We start from the raw sequence: 17,729 nt of genomic DNA on the forward strand, positions 1-17,729 counted from the left end.
AATTTTCTTCTTGGCCGTTTTCTATCCTCTTTGAAACGTGCCAATTCATTCTCCTCTCTACGATAACGTTCTTTGTCTTCTCGGCTATTTTTATATATTTTGCCTTTTCTTTCTCCTTTAAACAATTCCACTTTTCTCTTACTCGTTTGGATATTTCCGAAGTTTTACATTCAGGATTTTTCTTTCATCCACGTGAATCTCTTTGTAATAATAAATCAAAGGAACAAATTCAATTCTTCCTAAACGTGTATTGAGAATAATTGTGACGTTTTAGCAAATATTATTCTATATTTGAAATATATTTGTTAGCCCATACAAATTTTATATTTTAATATTTAGTTTCAAAAATATTCAATCACATGCATTCTTTGGTGTATCACGACACAATACTTGCTCATATAGAAAAATATTTCGCGTATAACGCTAATAAAGAAAAATTTAAAGCTTTACCAAAACTATTAATTTTCAAAATATCGCGCAATTCATGCAAATTAAAACACTAGAAATATGAACGTGCGTATTAATCAAAAAATTACTCTAGCAGTCGTTTCTTCGGTCGATTTTTTCCCAGACCATGAATTATTCTAGTGCTAATGTATCACTACACTAGGACATCACGCGACTATGTAGTATCGTGATAGAACTGAGGGATGAGATCAATTCGATTGCTTTGTTCGTTTTCCACTCATTTTTCATCCGGGACGCGCAATACGGTTTTATTTTGCTCCTAAATCGCGTCACGGAGCACGGGCATTCACTTTGACCCCAGGATCTCGAAAACGAAGTCATGGATCCCGATTTTTGGATTCTTCATCGCAAGAAAATAGCGAAGTTGATAGATTTATCAATTTCGATCGATCAAATTTTGAGATCAAACGCAATTCTGTAAGCTACATATTAGAGGCGTCGCTAAAACTTCCTCAATAATCAGACAATAGATTTTGAGTACTTAACATGATTCAACAGTTTTCATTTACATAAACGGAAAGTGAGCAAACATTAGTCTAATATTATTATAAAATGTATTTAATTGAACATTTACAGCATTTGATGAATATCATTTCACACTGAATAAATTTTTCATTTTTCAAAATACAAGAAATCATGGACCAGTATGGCTAAGATTTGTCATTTGCAGGACTAATTGAATTTTATACACCTGCTATGAGCAGATACACCACTAATCTATGATGTAGAAATGAATTATCGGTATACAAAGGTCACATCAATCCTTATCGTCCATTTCTTCGACAGATTTTTCTTCGGGAACGGGCGATTTTGAAGGTGAATTTGCAGGAGAATTTGAAGGAGATTTACTCTTCGATTTAGATTTTTCTCTGCTCGGACTTCTACTCTTCGATCTAGATTTACTTTGATTTTCAGGAGTCTTGGATCTTGAACGGGAGCGTGATTTGGATGGCGATTTTGATCTAGACTTGGATCTAGATTTTGATCTGGATCTTGAAGCGGATGGAGATCTTGAACGAGACTTACTTCTACTCTTGCTCCGACTTCTGCTTCCACTCCTGCTTCTTGATTGTGAACGACTTCTGGATTTTGATCTGGATCTTGAACGTGACCTGCTGGAAAAATAAAACAAATTTCGTGTAAACAAATGCACATATAATTGCAAAACAATAATAATAATTTTATTTATTGATAAATAGTAAATGTTTTACATAAGTATTCATAGTATGCATATTTTTTAAGTTAAAATTAACAATTAGTGTTCTGTTATCAAATCACATTTAAACTAGAAAATTTCTATCCAATGATAATATTGATTATCTGATCTGTTCTAATTTTATTCTATTTTTTAAACAAGCTTGAAACACTTATATTGAATTCATAAAATCTATTTTTTTTTTAAATCACCTTATATAAAACATTTGAGAGAACTATACTTGTTTTGTATAGTTCTTTACAAAACTTAATTTGTAGTGTCTGGATATGACAATATTTCTAAATAAACTGATGGTAGACATTACTACAAAAAGAGTTGAATTACTGAATGGTTTATAAGAAACTAGCAAAGAATGTATAGCATTGCCTGGGAACTCTGACGGGGTTGAGTTGTCCTTGTTATAGAGTAGCGTATCCAATAGGGTGGCAGAGAATAACTATGTAAAATTTCGTGCAAATCAGTCAAAGAGTTTGGCAATTTGGGGGGTTAAATCAGGGGAAGGCATGAGGATCAGAGTTTGAAAGATGCTTATATTTTTTGGACAATTGTAGAGACTAACTATGCAAAATTTATCCAGATTGATCAAAAGGTTTAGGAGTTTGGGGGTAGGGAAGAGATGAGAGAGGAGAGAAATGCCCAAGTTTAATGGTAGTCCATGTTTTCCATAAAGTACCGGAGAGTGACTGTGGAATTTAATTCAGATCAGTCAAAGGTGTTTAGGAGTTGTAGGGAAGATGAAATCAGCAGGAAGAAGTGAGGGGTTAAAGTTTTAAGGTAGCTTATGTATATTGGAAAGCTTTCCAATGGTCCCTCAACACAGATGTATTGCATGACAACTGACTTTTAGGCATTTTAAATATCACTCATTCGGGTAAGATTTAAGATGTGAATGACACTGTTGGGACCTTAACAGAGCTGTAGAGCATGCCCATAGGAGCAAAAAAGTCAAAGGAACAATACCTCTATATGCAACCCTTTGTGAGATATTTGCCTCCAAATATGGAACCCCAACAGTGGTAGTTCCAGTTGCCATCTTGATTGCAGACATCACATTTGCAAGCAAGTTATGTTTTAGGCATTGCGACCAGTGCTTTTAACATAAATAATAAATGCATTAAACTTCTATTGAATGAAAACAGATTTTATGTTAAACCATTACCACTGCCTATTCTCCAAGCAATCTAGTCAAAAGGTATCTGACTAGATTGCTTGTGTCCTGATATACAAGATTTTTTTCAGGAGATGGCAATTCCACATTGCTATTTTTTTCACTCTTACTGTCAATTTCATTTATTGATCTCAAAGTAGTGGAATTGTAAATCAAGATTATGCAGCCTAGTAATACAATTTTCAACAGACATTTTACCCCACTCCCTTACTCACCCAACCTTGCCCCATCAGACTACCATTTGTTCCATTCTCTGCAAAATTCCCTTTGTGATAAAAACTTTGATGCTTTGGAAGCTTGCAAAAACCACGTGGATCTGTTTTTCACAGGAAAAACTGGAAAGTTCTACGAAGAAGGTATCATGAAGCTTCCCCTATAGATGGCAACATGTCATTAAAAACAATGGTGCATACATAATGGAATAAAAGTATATTTTCAGTCTTAAAACAGTTTCTTTTATTTCTCTTAAAAATCGCTATGAACTTTCCAAACAAACCAATATAATCTTCTCCACCCAAGTACAAACATTACTGAATTTAGAATAGTCATGACAAAGAATCTCTACACCAAAAAGAATTGGCCTTAACAAAATTGGAAAATGAGAGGAAAAAACTTACGTCTGGTAGCTTGAGATGATGTGCCTCTTCCAGCTCTTGACATCAAGTTAAGCCTTATTGAATAATTTGTAAAGGCCATGGATAGAAATAGAGGATGATTTATATATCTTTCAAGCAAATTTCCTCATCTTTAACCGGCAAAAATAAGAGGTGGTTTTTCTTGGACCTCAGGCTCAAGCACCACAAACATATTTTAGAGTTAGGCCAGGGGTTCTCAAAGTGGGCGATACCGCCCCTGTGGGCGGTGAGTAAATCTAGGGGTGCTGGTGGCAGGGTACTGAACGATGACCAAAGGTAAAAGTTGGGGTATCTGGTGGGTTAGGGGGCATTGGGTGTAACTTTATGGAACAAAGGGGCCAGTGGATTGAAAAAAGTTTGAGAACCAATGAGTTAGGCAATCTAATGTGCTACAGAAGATAGATTTTGAAAGTAAAAAATGAAGAGTTTCAATGGGTAGCCTCCTATCTGGAGACCTCTGTGAATTAGTAGTTAGAAATTAGAGAGCCAAGTCCTAGAAAACTTCAGCTCAGAAATCACATTATACACACGTTATGTCGATGACGTTCTTATTATCTGGAGATCTAAGCCAGATATAGATAGAATATTGCAGGCTATCAATAACAACCCGTTTGGGCTTACGTTAAAGTTAGATCAAGGAGGTGATAAGACAGCCCATTTCCTCAACCTCCAGATACACATGGGAAATGGTCATATAGCTACAAAGGTATACAATAAGCCTAACCTAATCTTTCCCGTATACAGTAGAGTCCCGTACAATGCAGGGGATTCATTATGCATTATAGGAAATCACATTATCACACAATTTATGAAAGTTTAAACCTTGGCCTATAAGTTGAAAAAAAAATGTATACCTCTGATCGACAAAATTCAAGGGTTGTTGCTTGCTTTATTTGCACATCGTACGGGACTCTACTGTATTTATAAAATAACAGTATACAGGGCTCTGATCCGAAGAGCTGTTACCCATTGATCTACATCAAGGATGCATCACAAGAAATACAACGCATTAAACACATTGCCATAGTTCACAGTTACAGCAGTAAATTAATAGAAAGGCTAGCTCGCAAAATACAAGGCAACCTAGAAACAGAAGCCATAAATACCAGGTCTCTAAAACAGCAAAAGAAAATGCATAGTAGTTGATTTTGACCCTAGAATGAGCCAAACCTCTAAAATCAGAGCCAAGAAGGTCAAAGCAGATCTAGCATACAAATGTAACCCTTCAATATATAAACTTCTTGTGAATACCAAAGATAAATGCAGAGAAGCCAGAAAACCTGGAGTATACTTGGTACCTCTGGACGACAACAGATTTAATTTGAACAAAAAGTTTACATACATAGGCTCAACCAACAGATCGTTAGCAAAAAGTATAGCAGAGCATAAGTATGATATGCAGAATAAGAAGTTTAGTACCACCCTAGCCCAATATGCAAATGAGCCAGGTATAACAGCTAAATGGAAAGAAGCTAAGATTATAATACCAATACTTGATAACAGCAAGCTAAGAACAATAGAAACACTGGAAATCCCTCAAAGAAAATTGCATTAACAGCAGAGATGCAGACTCGCTATCTACAGCTTGGCACTCATTGACAACCACCTAAAGGAAGTGGGCTAATCCTCAAATGAGGTGTGACATTGCAATCTTATGAATTTATAAATATTTAAACCCTATTGGAAGTAGTCATTTTCTGTAATTTGTTATCCATTTACATATTTACTAATTGTGTTTTAATTTTATCTGTTTCCATGTTTATTTAATAATGGTAATTTAATTTAAAAGAAATTTTTGTTAAAAGAAATTTTTTTTTTGTAAAAACAATGACATCATAAGAACTAAAACAAATTTCGAATATGCTTTAACTGATGATCCAATATTGTAGAACCTGAAGGCGGCCATTAAATATAGCCGAAAACATTAATTAGGTTAAAGAATGGAAGGTTTTATAATACTTATTTACAGAAGTTCTAGCTTTCCGTGCATAGAATTGCACTTATTACATCTGGGATAGGTACTGTACAGTACAATTGAAGAATAGTACAAAGAGAATCAGAAGGCTAATACAATTGAGTAGGAGCTACCTAGTGAATATTCTGACGCTAGTCCAAGTGTAGTGACGAAATTTATCAAGGCCATTGAGTCTTCTAAATGGTGAAGACTTTCCTTTAGAGTTTCAGCATAAAAGAACAGACTGTATGTGACATTAATATCAAGCAGTTGTATTTAACAGGCAGAGAAGCAGCATCAAAAACCAAGATGGACAAATTTTTTAAACAAATTGTGAAGTTGAGTGAAGTGCTAATGAGCTATGTGATCTTGTAACATACAGTAAGACCCCACTTAATGCTGATTCAATATAACGCAGTCTGCTTGAAGCCTAAACAAAGCTCAAAATTTACACAGATTTAAATAATCATGGCATTTCATTGATACATATATAATACGATTATTTATGAACACAAACCAATCAGAAAAAGGTGGCGAAAGGGTGTAATTTCTTCAAATCTGTTTGTATGGTGCAACGGATGCCATAGGCAACATCGCCTTCACTTGGCAAAAATTAACAGATAAATGCATGAACAAAGTATGGAAGAAGTTATGGCTGAAGGTATCCAAGAATTCTTAACGAGAAGAGCCTATCGCTGCATTGGTAGGTTGACCAAACTCAACCTTATCAATACAGCAGGACTAGGAGATGTAGACGAGCAGGATATTGGAGTTACTGCAGGTTTCTGGTGAGAACCTTACCAATTTAGACCTTCAAGAACAGGCAGAAAAAGGAATTCATGTAGAACTGGAAAATAGAGATTCTGAACATGAAGAACCCAAAGAACTTGCTACAGATTTCTTTAGTAAAAATTTGGTAATGATAACTGAAATCATTGATAAAATTGTAGCGAATGATTTAGATTTTGAAAGGAGTGCAAAAGTGAAATGAGGCATTTTAGATGTGATCTTCTGCTACCAACATTTGCTTAAGGAAAGAAAAAAGTGACAAATGAAACTTCATGACTTTATTGCAAAAGAACAAGAATTTCAGAAAAGTCAGAACCTTCGTCACAAAAAATGAACTTTACATTTCTGTGTGCATATGTTTGTGTGTTATTTAACATATATTATTATGCAAATTAATATAAAAATAACTTCAAATTAAAGTAAACTTTGTTTATTTTTGGTCGTGTGTTCCCCTACCCCTATTTATTCTATGTTAAAATGACCTCGTTTAACGCTGTTTTGTTTAGCGCTTTGTCGTCTAGGAACATACCCCCGCATTAAGCGGGGTCTTACTGTACATGTTTCTATAGACTAAAAAGAACAGAGATCTCAAGAGATTGAATAATTTCAAGTACTGGCATTTCTTATATGTAGGGGATTAAAACATGAAATTTTTTTCAAATAACAAATATTTTCTTGGGTATGTAAGAAATCCATTGTTCAAGATATAATGGATTCTCAGAACAAGGATGATTTTTGGCAGCCCAAGCAATATGTTAAAATGAAATTCTACTATATACTGTATGTCCTGGATGCCATTTTGATTATGCAATGTTTATTTGCTGTTTCAAATTTTTATATTTTTAAGTATAATTGGTAGTGATATTTAATATTTAGCCAAGGCAGGGGGAAATCAATGTGAATCATCTTGTAGGTAATGTGTGAAGTAACTTTTCTTTCACAGATGCCAACTACAAGATAATTCAAATAATATAAATAAATAAGATTTTTTAAATGTTTTTCAATGAACTTTTCCTTTTATGACACCAAATTAATTTGTAATTCATATTCCTGGCACAAATTAACCACTTTACTAGTATATTTACTACAAAAATATTCATATCTGACAATCAAAAAACTAATCACATTTTAAACTTCTTTATAGTTTGTTCTATAACACCCAATTGATGTGTCGTTCTCATTCCTGACATCCACTAATTGGTTATAACAACTACTCACTACAGGAATAGTAGTATCTGGCAATCAAAATGTTAAACACTGCTTTCCATGTATAGTATTCATTGAAAAACATTATCATCTTTTAATTATAATAAGTTATTTATGAATAAAAGAATATTTACCTTCTATGCCTTGGTCTGTCTTCAATTAATCTAATTCTTCTTCCATTCAATTCGGTATTGTCAAGCTTTTCTATTGCAGTTTTCATATCACCATATGAAGCAAATTCAACAACTCTAATTTTAAATATAAAATTATTGCAATATTCTATATAATAAATTTAATTAATACTTAAATACATAAAAATCAATTATTACTTCAACATTTTAAAAACTAAGGTTTTTCCAATTGAAAAAAAATCTTCATAAGTATTTTTTGTCAATGATTTCTGTATTAGCTCTTATAAAGGACACATTATTCTACTGAATATAAGTTTGATAAATTTGTCTAGATAATTGTTCTAAATATAAATAATCATAGACTTTTGCAGGAGATGCAAATATTTAGTTTTAAACTATTTTTGAAGTTTGATACAATAGAATAAATCTCATTTTATTGTATTAAACTTTGTAACTTAAATATGAACCTGAAACTTACTCCTAAAATAATTCAAAAACCTAAAATAATGCATTTATGTTATTTTAGTTTTCTGAATTGCAATAACACTTGCAAGATATTGCAGAAGAATTCATTAAAAATTTAATATAAATGAATTAAATTATCTTAGCAATCATTCTTATGACTATTATGTTTGTTTTTATTAATTACTAGTATAAAGTCTAAGCAGGTATGTCAAACTCTTGATATGAATGCTGTCAACATATTATAGCATTCTAACATGATGCACAAGTAAAATGCTATGGTATGATGAGAAACCTCAACACATCACTTGATTCATATATGAAGATATGGCATTAACTTATTTAGAGAATAATTGGCAAGCTGAATCAAATAATCTTTTTTTTAACATATATCTTATTATATATTTTTAATATCACACATGCACAAGCTTACATTTTTAAAAAAATTGTAAATTTTCTTCAACTTTTCACACACTTGAATGATATGGTATGTATTGAATGATACCATATTGCATTGCCTTAGCCTGTCAAGCCTATTATAAATCTCGTTTCTTCTCATTTTCAAAGTGATATATTTCTTTTTGTAATAGTCTAATAAAACTCTGAAATTAGGAACTGTGGTGTTTTATAATTTGTAATTCTGCTCATCTACCAATGGCATAATTCATGAGTATCAGAAGATTCTATTATTTAAAATGTCCTACTGTTTCAAGTTTACTGTATTGCAGGTCCAATATATTTATTTGTTCTCCACAAAGGTATAACTTCACATTTTTTTTAAACACTGATGATGATATTCAGATTGGAGAAGTCAATGTCAATCATTACTACTACTTATTAACTGTTAAAGATAATCAGAAGACAAAAAAAAAAAAAAAATATCTTTTCTCATTAGGAAGGTGGGTTAAATACAGCTGAAAACATCAGAGATTAAAGTGGTTAATTTAATACTACATTAATTTAACGAAAACTCTGAACTAAATAACCATTTATCATCTCGACAGTAACTAAAGATTGTATATTTTTTGAATGTTAGAACCATAGAAAAGTTTGATAAGATAAATTGAAAAATCAGTTTAAGACAAAACAATATGGAAGAGGAATAAATTGTCACTATTCTTTTAAAAATATCCCTGAAGTCAATTTTTAGATCTAATTTCTAGATTTATCATTATATACATTTTAAATTTTTATACAATATTAATTTGCCCTTTTTTTAAGATGGACATTTCATATTAATTTGCACCTGCAAATTAATATGAAATGTCCATCTTAAAAAAAGATTGTCACAAGTTGAAAATTTTATCAATAACTAACAAATTCATCTTAGTTATCCCTCACTATTTCGGTAGGTTATAATTAATCCACTTTTAAATTAAACTTGTATATACTCACCCTTCATTTCTTCGCTGTTTATGAGCATCGGCATATGTTACTTCTCCGGCTTGTCTCATAAAATCTTTTAAATCCTTAATATTGAAATAAATAAAAATCAATCAAATTTAATATAATACAATCATGCATAATATAAATTAAAGCATGCACTAGAGTTAACCCTTTCCAGTAACTGTATTTACATACTATGTTGATTCATATATGCATTGATATTTTTAATATAAATTAAACTAATATTAAAAAATTTTTGATTTAATTTTTGCTCCAGAGTATCTATTTTACTATAAAATTCTGTTAAGATGAATCAACTACTAAATAAACTCAACCTTTGTTTCATTTGCAATCCATAAAAACAAATACTCTGATGTGAGAAACACAGGTTTAACTATGGGCAATTCTAGGAATATTGGCAAATTGAAATTTATTAATATATACAGGTCAGCAAAAAAATTCATAACACACTTTATTCAGATAAAATTTTAAATATTTAATTCTGCATGTTATTTTAAAATGTAATGAAGACTAAGAGCAGTAAGTAATAAAGAGTATGGTTTGGTTTTCACTAAATAATTTAATATAATTTTTCAATAAAATCACTGACATGACCAATCATTTTGCTAGTTGATAACACAGCAAATTATTACACATAAAATGTCAAAAAAAAAAGAGAGATCAGATTCATTTAAAAAGTTACAAGTTTTTGTGAATATTTTCTTTCTTTACATCACAAAACACACAACAAAATTTTCATCTATGGTTAGAACAACCTACTATTAAATTATTCGGATAACTTATCTAATAATAAGAAATAATCTGCATTTCTGAACAATTTACATCAACTTTGATTTTGAATCTCGGTTCTACAGATGTAAGAAAGTAAAAACATTTTGCTAATTTAACTATAAATAAATTATATACATAACTTAAATATTTAATTATATAAACTTTATAAACATTTCAATCTAGTGTATTAGCTAGCATAGTAAAGTAATGCTAGTAAAGAGCCCATGTAAACTCTAGTAATTTTTTGTTACTCAATTTTTCTACTTATTTTCTGTCTATAAATACAAATGCTATAAGTTAATCATATATGAGAAAAACAAATAATTTGACAAATAGCTATTATTGCAATTTAGAATTTTTGTTCTTTCTGGGCTGATTCTACTAGAAATATGTTATTCTCATCCAAAGTACACAAATATAACTTATATCTAATATCATTCTTAGTGACCAACCTGTTTTATGCAATTTAATCATTTGAAAATTTTCTTATATTATAATTCTAAAATAAACTTTTTAAAATTTCTAACACTTAGTGTGTCATCTAACAGGAAAATCACTATTTTTTTTTTTTTTTTCAAAATAACTACTGAAGTTAGTTTTAGAATCAAAGTGAATTTCACACTTTTTTCTCAATACACTCAAGCATTGTGTTATCATAATAAACTACAGTATTAGATAATTTATTTACAAGCTTCTAATAAAAAATCTAATAGAATTCTTACATAATTTCAATGTATTTGTCTTTAAGCAGGATTTAACAAATTTTCAACTGCAGAAAAAAAGGCTTAAATTATCTTTTCCTTTTGTGGTACATAAATATTTACATTTAAGATAATACATTGTGGTTTAGTTGAAAATAAATTTCAATTTTGATGATGATTATACATATTTATTTCGAGAATTTCCATAAATATTGCAAAATCCTATTTGAAATAATAGTATTTGGAAATTTAATGTTTAAAAAAGCTGAACATTTTAAATCATTTTATACACAACTATTTTTGTTAAAAATCAAATTCTTAAATTAAAATTTTTTATAGGACTTTTCTGAAACAGGACTGATAAATACCTACAATTGTTAGTTTTTCCAATCTATATCTACTTTTATTTGTAAAATTTAAACTGAATTTATCAAGTATATAAAAATATGATACTAACAATCCATATCTTATTGAAATGTTTGATATAACTTTTTTTATATTGTTTATTATAGTTGATGTCCTTTTCAAACCAACCTTATAGTGACAATTTTCAGATAATAATAATTGTCTCCTCTTCCAATTAAACTGATTTTGTACATCACTTTATTACAAAAATTTTTTGTTGAGTTTTAAAAATTCTTCAAGTTGTAATAGAATCAACTTCCATAATTTAAACACGATACATATTTGTTTTATTTTTTAATTAATATTTTAATAATGCAGTTTAAATTTTTCACATTACAAAAGCTTAATCTTAACAAAGATACTTGGATGAGCCTTTTTGTGGTCAATGCCAAAATTAATTATTTGAATGAAATTAGACAAAACTCTAATCTGTACTGGTAGTATAAAAAAAATACACATCTTTTCTACCAACAGCTCTAATTACATAGTAATCTTAAATGTAACTGAAATATTTTATTCTATAGTCATGTTACTTCAGACAACTTCAAAAGCATACACAACAATCAGTGCTTCATTCTCATTTACAAAAATTATTCTATTGCAGTACAATTTGTTGTTCAGTCTAGTTTAACAGAATTTGTTCTTGATGTATTCTTCTACATACAATAAAGATTTTTAAACAATTATCTAGATAACCATAAAATCATATCAATATATACATTTTAAAAATAAATTCCATGTTGTACTTATACAAGTACTGATGAATTAATGCACTAAATTCTTAAACTGGAGTACATAAATAATTAAGATTGCACAAAACACGTTTTCTGGAAATAATAATGTATTTAAAGAAAAACATTTTAATACAATTTTTTAAGAGAAGGCTTAGTTTGAGATTGCAGATTACCTATCTTGGAACATGTCAGTTATGTATTCATTTATTATTTTTAGGTCTTTTCAGCTCAATGTTCAATTCCAGTGATAAACTGCAAAGTTGAAATTAAAGTAGTTAACCATCATAACTCTGCACATTTAAGATCTTATTTTCATGTGCATCATGAATTTGGGATATGCAGGTATTTTTTTGTCTACATCTCAAACTGTTTTATCTGTCTCATCATTATCAAGTATGTAAATAAAACTATCATGAGTAAATTTAAATTTAGAACACACCAAGTTAAAGCAATCATTAACTAATACCATAGTAGTCAAAAACACCATTGTGGTTAAATGTAATGATGATCTTAATGGCTGTATCAAAATGTCCAAAGAAAAAAAAAAGTTCCATTCCATTATAATTTCAGGGCTTTACACTTAACTGAATTGAATGAACATCTGTATAAAAACATTTTAAAGCAGTATATTCAAATTTTCATTGCAGATATCCTAAGAGGTTTTCTTCATTAAATTATAAAATGCTAAATTAAAACTTATTTGCATGATATAAGATCAGTGTCAAGACTTATTTAGCAATTTTTACTCTCTCTGCTGTTATATATGAGAGAAAGTATGGCAATTAGTCAAAAAATTACCCCCCCCCCAGATTTTTATTTTTTGGACCCAGGGGACCTTGAAACACTGAGAAATACAGAAGAAAAAACCCCGAATTTTTTGCATGTATGAATGTTAGTATGTGCGTGTGCATGGCATGATTTTGTTGAAGCTTAACTCCTGTGCTTTTTGTTGAAAATTTCTGAAATTTTGCAAGGAGGTTTGTTTATTAGGGAAATTGTGCTCGTAAGTTTTGGTGGAAATGCAGAGTGGGGCATTAAGGAGGGTCATGTCATATCTCGAATGGTGTCGGACTTAATGACAATTTTATTCGTTATTGGCATATACAATCTTTTTTTTTTTATAAAAACTATCACCACACTCAGAATTAAGTTTTTAACCATTTTATGATAATAAAAATATAAAGTTTTTTATATATCATAACAGATGGCACCACCAACTTTTACTGGGAAAGTTAAGCAACTCATTGCTGGATATTTTTTGTATGTATTTTAATGAAGTTATATGTATAAATTATTTAAATAAAACAGCAATTGCTAGTCATAAAATATAAGGGTAATTCAATAAAACAGTTTATAACTTTAATGAGAATAGAGAATTTGATCATGTAAACAGAAATGATTATTGATGAATGTGCAAATAATTTGCATAATGTTTTCATAAAATTTTATCATCAAATCAGAGGAGTACAGTATAGTAACTATATAACTAATTTTTGCCTTTTGAAAATGTTTCATAGAAAGCTATTTACTATGCTGTACTACAATTTAATAGATATTTATGAAAAAAAAAAAAAAAAAAAAAAAAAAATTTAAAGAAAATTAAAAAAGTATCACTGATAAACAGCATTTCAGCAGTAAATTTCCATTCCATCTATTCAATACTGTATTGAGTTAATGATTTGGGATATAAAAAGATATTGAAACTGTAAAGTGCTAGTTATCATTATCCATTAATGTTAGAACAGTTCTTCTAATTCATAGTAAACTGAATTTTAGAAAAATTTATGCAAGTATTCGGAATGTTGACAGTTAATATGACTGAATGGCTCCAATGAGCGAATTATTAAAATGCTGATAATACTACTGAAAAATAAGATTTTCTTGTGTTGTAACTGAGTGAGTTTATTTATCACCTCAACAGAGTCAAATAGACAAAAGATGAAATGGATAAACAAAATTGTTATTGAAAAATTCAAAACACAACTACACAATCTTGTTTTAAACTTTTCAATGATTTTTTTGGATATAAAAGAACCTATTTATTGTAATTATATGAGAAAAATGAATAATAATAATAAAAAACAAATCATATTTACTTTGCCAACATTCCAGATTTTAGACATTTTTGCATTATAATGTACATATTCAGAATACTCATTTAATCTAATATCCTATCAATGAAATAAGTTGGGAAATAATTATCATTTTGTTCAAAAAAAACATCACAGAAGCTAGAACTTTATATACTAATTTATGCTTACCACACAATTTCCAGAACAGCGAGTTTTCAACCACAAACATTTTTGGCTTCATTCTGAATTCTGTTCAAAACCTGAACAGTTATAACTGTTTTTAAATTTTATTTATATATGTTAATTTTTAGAAATTATGAAAAAAACTTTTGTACATTTGCAAATGATGAAATTAGAAATTTGTACAATGTTGATTCCAACATAAAACCAACAATATTTTACCACTAAGAAATCTAGTAAAAAGGCAGAACAAACATATATATTAATGGAGATTAAAAAAAGTGGTTTGATTTACAATAAATCACTGTTTAGTTAATAACATTTACATTTTTGTTTATCAAATTGCTCTTTTACTTTAATTGTCAAAATATAAATTCAAGAAATTTTGTAAGTAAAAAGTACTTACAATTAGATTATACAGAAAAACTATTTCAGAAGCATGAAATACTTACCTGAAATAAACTTGAAAAAAAAATCACAGCAATGTGTTTAAAAATGAACACAATTTCTACTTGTACAATTTTTCAAATGCAATATATTTTTGCATGTTTTTAAAGAATAATCAAAATTATGATTCAGATAATTTTTTGAATTAGAATGAATGGAAATTCCTCTTATGTGCACTATCTCAGTCCACCTCAGCCATAACTTTTTTTTTTATTAAAGATGTTGTTTTATTTTATATTAGACATTATATTATTAGATAACATTGACAATTTAAAAATTTCATAATTACTAAATGTGTCAAGTTTGGAAGAAATAAAGTAATTCTTCTAGTATTTCTTCCTGAAATAAATTTAATAAAAATGTGTTAATTTATTTAAATTACCCTTAATTATAACAACACTTACCTAAATTAAATAAAAGTTTATCCACATTTATAGGAGGAAGCCTTCACACCACATGCAAGCAGTGTTTTCCTTTTATAATCATCAAATGCTTACTTCAACTAAGTTGTTTAATCCCTTTTAAAAAAGCGTGATTTTAAAATATATTGATGAGATCAATCATTTAAATTTTGTGCTAATATAATTAACTGGTAACTGATTTATCCAATAACTGTTACATGATAATCATGGAAGCTCATTTTTTCAACTTCTTGTGAATGATTTTCAAATAATTATGACAAATATTTTTTGTCTTATATTATATCAACAAGGTTAGAATGTCAGCACCATTAACACACAGTATTTTTCATATGAAAATTAGTTTTCTTAACTCAAATTTCCATTTTACATATTGGTTTCAAACAAACAATTTGTGAACTTCCCAGAAGTTATCAATACTTTACCAGTTAAATTTTACAATCCTATTTCAAGTAGAATATGCATAAATTTTTCAAATATGAAAAGATTAAATTCCATTCACAATATTACTGAGTTATTTAGAAATGCAAGCAATAGCAAATAATTATGAAAGAAAAATGATAAATTTTACAACTTTTAACTTCATAAAATCATTCAATTCAGCCATCAAAAAATACTCTTGTAATATTAATCAAAGATTTTTAAAGATAAATACTGTAAGTATCATACTTCTCTGATCTTTTAAGCTATTATTTCACATTTAAATGAATAAATTGCAATTAAAATTACAATTTACAATATTCATTATAATAAATATTTGATGAAGTTACAATTATTGTTTGTTCAAATACTACATAGTTCCACTTTTTTCTTTAAAAATTATTTCTTTTATGTATAAAACATTTTTTCACTTAACTTTTCAAATTAAGATTTTAAGTTTCTTCTCAGTTTTACATAATACTAGTAAACAAGATCATCGTGATAAACTTCTCTTATGCATTACAACTTTAATTACAAAATCCATTCTTGAAAGTTATTAAAATAGATTCCAATAAATTACGATAAATTATCCATAATTCAAATTTTCTGATTAAATCAATTAGTCCAAACGTAATAAATTATTTTGTGTTAAAATAAGCAGCTTTCAATTAATATATCTCAATAGAAAGCTGAAATCATTTCCCTAGTATTTATAATAATAATATTTTACTATCATTTTATTTATTATTTCCTGATCATATTTGATTTTTTCCTTTTCTTTTATATTATTTCATTATTCTGTTCTTTAATATCATTTAAATTCATATTTCTTTCTTCTAAACAAGTTCAATTGTATATAATGCAACTTCAGTAAGTTTACACTAATATATATATATATAATCTGTACTTCAAGGAAATGACAAATTTCTGCACAATTGCAATTTCATTTCTTAAAGACATTACATATAAACTGACATGATTTTGTTGTATCTTTTTATTAGATTTATTAAAGATTATGTAACTAGTTAATAATTTATAAAGAAATCAATATATGTCTATGTATTTACCTATTCTATATTAATATATAGAATAAGTAATTGTAAACAGTTATATGGAAAGGGTTAAAATATTTCCTTGTGCACTTTTCACTTTTTTCTTTGTTTATAAGCCAAAATTTTAAGAAAAGTTCACATTTTTTATTTATAAAAAGTGCATGATGGAAAATTTGATAGTTTGAAGCATTGTTCTCCCAAAAAAATTACACCCAAAGTATTTACCTTGCTACAATAAAGTAATTTTCCCTATTGAAAGGGTTCATCATCATCATCATCACCACCATCATCATCAGGATTGCAAACATCAAAGAAGTTCAGGTACACATCAAAAACACAGCCAGCCAGTGAAGATTTCAACCAGCATCAATGTAGCAATAGTAGTAGATTGCTTAAGTTGCCAGGAACTTGGAATCACATCTTCAAGTGGCTTGACTAACCATCATTCTGACCTCTAGTAGTCAGCCAGCCAGCCAGATAACCATTTGACGTGGGCAAGAAGCCCTATAAGATTAGGAGATGTGCTCTCAACCAGATTTCTGACCCTTCAGCAGGTAGAAAGCAGTATAGCCAATACTTTCAACCCCAGAACATCACAAAACCTCAAGGTTCTCCATGATGAATGCCACATTAGGAAACTTGTATGAAAGAGATATTACAAATATTTAGCTAATAATTAAAATATAACTTTAACTTAGCAGTTTACTGTATAACTAAACTGTAGACTAATTAATAAAAGTTCTTTTAATAAGTCTCCCATTTAACCAACAATTGATTCTTGAGATTACAAAATTCAGTATACAAGTTTCCAATTATTAAAAAAAAAAAAAAACTGATAAAGTTTAATTCCATCAGAAATTGTTTTAATTAAAATTTTTAAATGATGGACAAAAGTATCCAGGAAAGTTGTGTTCTATGCATGCATCTTCAGATTCAGAATATAAATAGAAAATCTGAAAAATTACATCTAATAATTTTAAATACAATAAAATTTTTTTTGTATATTTAAACTACATGTATATATATATTTGATAAGAATACTTTTGACCATCAGTTTCAACTAAAGTTCTTAAAATCACTAAAATTAAGTAT

At 28.8% G+C, this 17,729-nt stretch overlaps 1 protein-coding gene across 3 annotated transcripts in view; it reads right to left on the minus strand.

Moving 5' to 3' along the window:
* Window positions 1-1,010: 1,010 nt before the first annotated feature.
* The window catches only part of LOC136969627 (serine/arginine-rich splicing factor 6-like), a 32,383-nt gene continuing 15,664 nt past the window's right edge, over window positions 1,011-17,729 (minus strand). For 2 of the 3 annotated variants that reach the window (XM_067263882.1, XM_067263884.1), the window contains exons 6-8: window positions 9,425-9,498; window positions 7,571-7,684; window positions 1,011-1,583 (exon numbers count right to left, since the gene is read on the minus strand). In XM_067263882.1, the coding sequence (XP_067119983.1) occupies window positions 1,226-1,583; window positions 7,571-7,684; window positions 9,425-9,498 (546 nt within the window). In that variant the 3' untranslated portion in view covers window positions 1,011-1,225. The remainder of the gene's footprint in view (window positions 1,584-7,570; window positions 7,685-9,424; window positions 9,499-17,729) is intronic. The other variant, XM_067263883.1, reaches the window with a different exon arrangement.

This window comes from Centruroides vittatus, unplaced genomic scaffold (assembly GCF_030686945.1).
Source record: "Centruroides vittatus isolate TY-2023 unplaced genomic scaffold, ASM3068694v2 contig_18, whole genome shotgun sequence".
Classification (NCBI taxonomy): Eukaryota; Metazoa; Arthropoda; class Arachnida; order Scorpiones; family Buthidae; genus Centruroides; species Centruroides vittatus.